The sequence below is a fragment of the Poecilia latipinna genome, unplaced genomic scaffold (genome assembly GCF_001443285.1).
Source record: "Poecilia latipinna isolate Pla-1442-1.1 unplaced genomic scaffold, P_latipinna-1.0 Scaffold436, whole genome shotgun sequence".
In the NCBI taxonomy this organism is placed as follows: domain Eukaryota; kingdom Metazoa; phylum Chordata; class Actinopteri; order Cyprinodontiformes; family Poeciliidae; genus Poecilia; species Poecilia latipinna.
In genome coordinates, this window is record NW_015113052.1 from 309,863 (window position 1) to 317,025 (window position 7,163).

The following is a 7,163-nucleotide window of genomic DNA, read 5'->3' on the forward strand; positions in this document are numbered from 1 at the left end:
AAAAAAAAAAAAAAAAAAAAAAGTTTGACAAGTAGAAATGAAAATCAATTCATTTTTGTCTCTTCAAGTTGTTCCATCATCACCTCCTCAGATGTCCCCATGTGCTGTAAGGGGCACATAAAGTGGTACATACCATTCTTTTTTATTTATTTTTATTAAGAGCTTAAAGAAAAGAAAAAAAAAGTGTGTGAGGGCAGGTATGTCCCTCAGTGTTTCTGCACATGCGTGCATGTGGGTGATGAGGCTGAACTGCGGTGTCTGAATCACGGAGCTCAAAGGTTCCCTTCATCCCATGCAGGACTGTACAGGTATGCGACACCACCCTTCTCCCCCCCTCCATCTCTCCTACCCCTTCTCTCGCCCACCAACAAGGCCGGTATTGTGGCGGAGGTAAAACGATAGCGCTGAGGGACGGGTTCAGCTATGCGGTTGCCCAGACAACCCTTCTTCCCCACCTTCTCACCTCAGTCTCCATCACCATCCTAACCCCCAGATCTTTTCAGCATGTTGATCCTGGCTTTTATTTTTCATCTCATTGAGTTTATGACAGAAAAAAAGGACAGAAGAAGTAAAACTGAGAAGGGAAATCCATCTTGTTTGCTTGAATGCAAAAGGGGCAGTAAGATTGTAAGAAAGCCAAGTTGGTCAAATAAAAAAGGAAAATGTAAAACAAAAAATCCATAAAGAGATATGTGGCAATTTGGTAGTACAGTTATGTTTCAGTTTAGAAAATAAAGAGGCTCTATTGTGACGTTCTTTAGCATCTCTGTAGACAGATGTGTCATTTTAGGATTTGGCATGCTTGATCTTGTTTCATCAGTGTGTCACTTTGTCTCACTGCCTTGACTCTCGGCCTCGTCTCCTACCTTGTGTGTGCGTCTCTGGCTCACTGTTTCGTGGACTGCAGCGGTGTCGTCTTTCTGGCTTCTTGCCCCCTGGACTGCTGGCTCCGCCCCCTGACCCCGCTGACCCAAGCGATGGGGCGTGTGATTTGTTACTGCATCACAAACAAAATGAAATAACTCAATTTAATTTTCACGCAGATATATTACACACACAAAAAAAGGTTATTTTGGACAAAATTCTCAAATGATCAATTCATTTTTAAACATTTGAAGCAGCAAAATTCCTGTAAGTCAATAAAAAAAGTTTATATATATACGCAAACCTTGATGGATTTATTCCATCAGTGGAAAAAAATAGACATTTTATTCAGTTAGTAAATGTCTTCAGTTCACGCTACAGAAACTTTATAATCAGAGATCCAAAAGTGATTTCTGGATGAGGTCCACATTCCAAAACGACTGATTAAATCCTAAATTAAATTTGCTCAAAACTTACAAGCAAAACCAAGTTAACTTTAAATGTCTATAACTGTTGAGTTATGACCCTAATCTGTTCTAATTTCTCACAGTAAAACTCAATGAGCACTCGCATTTTAAATTTGGCTTGCCCCACAATGGTTTTGTTGATGGGGAATATTTTACTACTTGTGCACCAATAATATTGACAATTATGTCTTTGTTTAGTCATTATTTCTTTAGAGTGATCTCTGGACCAGACTCCAACTTTTGAGAAAGGTTGCAATAGAATAAGTTTCTTCACTTAAGACAACAATAACCTTTTACTTGCTGAATAGTTAGCATATGCTAGTGCTAGCTATGCTTAAAATACCTACTTCGTCCAAAGAATTGTTCCCAGTGGCAATACAAAAAAAAAACAACTTCAGTCTTTCTTCATTCTTTGCTTTACACCAGAGAATGAGTTCCGCTTTAGATTTTTCTCTGAAATTAGCGTTTGGAGTCGGGGAAATGCTTCACACATGAGTGGAGAGTCTTCTTGCGGTAAGTTGGGAAAAAGGTAAATACAATAATATTGTATTTACAGAATACAGCTTTTTAGTACTTTATACCTTTTTCTACGACTCTTTCGATGGCAAAACCAAGAAAATAAAACTAAACAGCCTCATCTTATGTGTTAAGTATCCCTGTTTCAAACCCACAGAAGAAGAATGATTACCTGTATCCGTTGTGTGCTGGCCCAAGACTGCCCTTATAGAGAGTAGAAGGAGGAGAATTGAGTCGGTTCTGTCGCTCTAGTCTCTGTTCCTTTATCTTTTTAGGCTGTGGCTTAGTGTACGTCTCTTCTCTGCTGATGTAGTTGGACATCCCATAAACTGGGATGATTTCTGAAAGGAGAGAAGACACTGAAAATTTGGTGAAATTGATCATTTACATCTTATGACGCCCGATTGCATAATTCATCGTTTGAATCCAAAATCCCCGGTATTCAGGAGGGTGAGTGCGAGTACCTGGATCGCCGTACATCGGGGGAAGGTGGTGCTGGTAGTACTGATGAGGCGGCAGCTCGCCCGGGCTGACGGGGGGATAGAAAGAGTGAGAGTTGGGAATGAAGTGGGGGTGAGCCAGGTATGGGGGGAGGTGGTGCGTGGGGGACAGAGCTGGAGAGTAAGAGGGAGGGTAGCACTCTGGGGACTGGGGGGTCACCACCACTCGGCGAACCCCTGTGGTATCCTCCAGCACCTGTGGAAATGGACAGAAAATACACAGTAAATATTGGTCTGTTTTCCCAGTTTCACACATTATAATAAGACGGAGTATTTTATATGCATTCTGACATGCACCAAAATGACAGATGCATTTACTGGACCTAGTAAAAAAATGATCATAACCCTTTAAACCAACAGATTTCAATGCATTTTCCTGGGATTTTATGCAACAGGTGGATGCAAAGTTGTGCATAGACCTAAAATAAAAAGAGATAAAAAAAATAAGTCCATGAAATACACACGATTATTATCAAATTGATAATTAAATGGATACATAAATAAATCTTGATAAAGAAAGAAAACTGATTAAAAAAAGCATTCCTGTTAAATATTTTTATGCATTTTTTTTATTTCATGGGGAAAGGTATTCACCTCATAAAGTTTTATTATTAATAACAGCATTCATGAATTTGTTTAATTTTTAATGAAATGGATCAATATTTACTTAGAAAACAGAGTATTCTACATAAATACTCTAAAAAATATCCAGGTGATATTTTTTTAGATGCGGAAGTCGAATAAACGAATATAAATAACCGACTTGAATGCACCCTGTCCAGTCACCATGAGGTTCAGTATCCTCCTTAAATTAGTGCAGATTCCATAACATGTATTCACTTTCACATTCATGAACTGGAACGAATGGACACCCACACAAAAACACAGGCACACACATTCCAACCATTCAGTCTTCCACAGGCTTGCATTCCAAGGAAGGAGCAAACACACACTCCCTGCAGAGAGGGGAAGCAATATCAAGTCCCTAACAACACACACACAGAGACAGACACACACCAAATACTACCCCCCCAAAAAAAACCTTTCACACAAACAGATCAGCAACATAGCATCAAAATGCAACTGAGGGAGGGAATAAAAGGGCTTCCAGAAAGAAAAGGAGAGTAGGGCCCCGTCTACCTCTCATCCTCTGCTCTACTGAGGAGCAGAAAAACAAGAGTGTTTACAAGAAAGCCAGGGCAAAGTCCCTGTGTGAGTACATGTGGAGGTGGCCTACATAACAGTCACACATGTGCTTTTTATTGGCGTGAACTCGCTAATTCAAATACACCTGCAAACGGGCTCATCCGCACACGACCGCCATCTGTCTGCAAGCAATCATCGGCACATGCTGACGACGACTTGTGCACGGTAAAAATCTTGACGCGTCTCAGCTGCTCACTACTTCTAACAAACATAGAAAGTTTTATTAGCATTTTTCAGCTAACCCCTTTTCCACTCAACAACAACAAAAAGAAAACTGCCCACCGACGGCCTGTCTGGCCTATCAGGCTTGTTTATGCAAGAGTGACAGCGTTTCCCGCTCGCACTTGGCCGGCTCCCTACGAACACACACCCACACACACACACACACACACAGGCAAACACAAACACACACCCACGGTGTGCCAATGACCTGACTTCCATTGGCGTAGAAGCGCAATCTCAACACAAACACGGCACCAATGCATTCACAGCACTCTACTTGTGAGAACCATCTGACTCGTTTTGCATAACCCTCCCCTCCCTCCCTCCTTTTTTTTTCTTTTATATAATTTAATAGAAAACGCAGACACAACTGCATACAAGTGACTCAAAAAGCAAAACGGCCCTCACGTCCCGAATTCAGCACATTCCTGTAGTGTTGAGGGGAGGAGGGCGTCCTGGTTGCTTGTGTGCTTTTTACACTTCGACTAAGCAGATGGGTGCAATGCCTGGTATTTGATTAGTGTGTGTGTATGTGTGTGTGTGTGGTTTGAGCACGAGTTGTGGAAACTTTTCTTTAACTAATGCTTTTCATTCTTGAATGATGGCTCCCAGATCCTCTTGAGTTCTGCAGAAATTTCCCAAGAAACGATCTGCCTCCGAGAGGTTCCTTTGCGCGCTTTGTTTTTTTTTTTTTTTAGCTTTAGACTGTTTTGGTTTTTGTGGCTCAAAAAAAAAAAAAAGTGAGAAATCTGTAAACAAACACCCTGAGGGGAAGAATTTTCCTGAACCAGATGAGAGCTTATGAGCTTCCTGCACAATGCACAAATTGTATTCTGGAGCTTTCTTCCTTCTACAACAACAACATCGACTATGAAACATATGTGGATAATAGCCCCCGAGTGGCTTGCTCGATTTGATGTAAAAGAACGAGTGGTTTCATTGCACTTTAATCGAAAACTGATTTTTTTATTAAAAAAAAAAAAAAAAAAAAGAAAACACTTATTCTTGCCACTGATGAAATGATCCAACATCTTGGTCATTAAAGTTTACAAAAAATTTGATAGACATAGACGAGAATATAAAGTATACGTTGACGGCTGTTTTAGTTTAACACAGTGACCGTCCATGTTTCGAGACTTCTCGGCAACCAAATTTGTTTCATCGAATAAAGAGAAACAGGAAGTGGTCTACTAGCAAAGTGGTGATATTACCCTAACTTCCATAAAGCCAAAGAAAAACTGCTGAGCTGCCACACTTTCTGTGGTGTCTTATTCAAAGAAAAGCTATGAAGGAAGATTCAAGTACTTCTGAGCTTCTTGCATCTAGAAGTATTGAAATACAATCATGCGTAAAATAATACGCCGTGCAGATTTAGACTTTATTTTCATTTAACCAAGCATTTGATTTCTAGTAGGAAATGACAGACATTTCTCAAAGATTAATGTGCAAAACATAACAAAATATACGAGTTTTGAAACAACTTGTTCTTATTTACCCTGTATTAATCGTACCCTTCATTATAAACAACAGACAAGCTTTAATGCTGCGACAGCAATCAAACCCTTCTCATAATTGCTGGCCAGGTTCCTGCATGTCTCCACCGGTATTTTTGAAGTATAATCTTTGGTGATGATGAGCTCCGAGTCTTTGAGTTTGAAATGCTTTATTATGATCGCCCTGATCTTATAATCCCTGCATAGATTATTAGATTCAAGATGGGACTGCAGCTGGGTTACTGAAAAATTTTTTTTAAATGATTTCCTTTCAGAAGAAGCATGTTGGTTAGAGTGGAAGATTACTTTCAAGCAAAATCTGACGAAGGTAAAAATCTTTCGGGCTTAAAGTGTACCCCTAGCCCACGAGACAAGATGATGCCCAACTGCAGTTTTGAGAACGAGACAAGATTTTAGACCCCTTATTTGTTCCATAGTGGGGTTTTGAAGACTCTAATCAGTGTAATATATTACAAACCAGGACTGATCATTAATATTTATGTGCACATCTAATTCTAAGGTGGTCTGATGCAAAAACAGCTAACAGTGACTACATCTTGTGTTTTTCAAAAAGATGATGCCATGTTTTCAAAAACCTCAGCTCAGGTTTGATCCATGGAGTTATTTTAGATGTCAAAGTAGAAATGATTAAATGTAGAAAACAGTCACCGTTAGTTTGGCGTCAAGAGAAAATGACGTGGTTAGCAGCCGACGTTATGTCGTTACATCGTTTACGAATCGTTTGCGTCTTGTCCGTCACACTTCCAATGTTTCTTTTTCTATTTACTTCTTCACTGCAAACGCTGCAGAGCGTCAGGTCGGCTCTATCAACATCAGAAGAACTGCTTCCCTTCTTACTTCAAAATAAGAGTTCAAAACACTGATAGAGGACATCAAAAGAAGCAAGCCTAAAGCACACATTTACTTCCCTCTTAAGTCAATTTTATAGATTTTGAGCTTAGAATAAATATCCAGGCATTGTATAATGTGTATTTTGTGGGGCATTGTGGTCCATGGTAAAGCAAGTGTAATAAAAATCGTGCCACTGGCATTAAAAGTGACCTAGATTACGTGACAAGTTGGTGCATCAGCTAAAATCCGTTATGTCTGCTCATGTATAGAAAAAAAAAAATGAAAATCTGAAACAGTCCATCTTTAAACTTCTCAAAGGAGGTCCCCATTTTGTGGTGGGATAACTTATCCATCTGAAAGATATTCCACTGAACTTTTATAGGGACACTGGAAAACTAGAATTGAAGGATGGGAAATGGGTTTCACACCAACGTGTGCATGTGCTCCATAACATCCAAGTTAAAGGAACAAATTAACTCGAGTTCTACAGAAGCCTGTTAACGACGCATTAATTCAAAACACATGTCAAGAAGGGGGGAAAAAAACATCTAAAACATGCAGCACAGTGTACCCCAAGGACAAAGATTAGGAAACACTGTTCTGGGGAGAAATGCAAACCCGTAAAGTTGCAAACGGCGAGAAAAAGAGCGGTCTACGCTGCACGCCAGCGATACTTCTAAAGATAATATCTGGCGTGTGTGTGTGTTTTATGTTTCCACTGAAAAATGAGAGATGCAGATGAGACTCCAAGCATCACACAGTGCAAAGATTTTAAAAACCTACTGACAAAGGAAAAGCAGCAGAGACCGCTTTACACATGTTGGTTGATGACATCACAAGAGGCATAAGAATCGATCTGACATTTGTGGACAAACATCTTGTTACCCATTTTGACACATAATTAAAAGTTGCATTTGAGTTACAACAGATTCAACCTGTTCTGTACGTGGCAATGTATATTTAATGCGAGTTTACAAAAAAAAAAAAAAAAAAAAAAAAAAAAAACTCGGGTAGAAATTTTTTTTCCCAGGGGGGGGGAAAAA

The 7,163-nt window shown here is 39.6% G+C and overlaps 1 protein-coding gene across 5 annotated transcripts in view; it reads right to left on the reverse strand.

Moving 5' to 3' along the window:
• fndc3ba (fibronectin type III domain containing 3Ba) overlaps positions 1–7,163 on the reverse strand; it is an 80,208-nt gene that overhangs the window by 45,738 nt on the left and 27,307 nt on the right. For 3 of the 5 annotated variants that reach the window (XM_015038291.1, XM_015038290.1, XM_015038294.1), the window contains exons 4-6: positions 2,312–2,543; positions 2,020–2,206; positions 867–997 (exon numbers count right to left, since the gene is read on the reverse strand). In XM_015038291.1, coding sequence (XP_014893777.1) covers positions 867–997; positions 2,020–2,206; positions 2,312–2,543 — 550 coding nt within the window. The remainder of the gene's footprint in view (positions 1–866; positions 998–2,019; positions 2,207–2,311; positions 2,544–7,163) is intronic. The other 2 variants (XM_015038293.1, XM_015038292.1) reach the window with 1 other exon arrangement.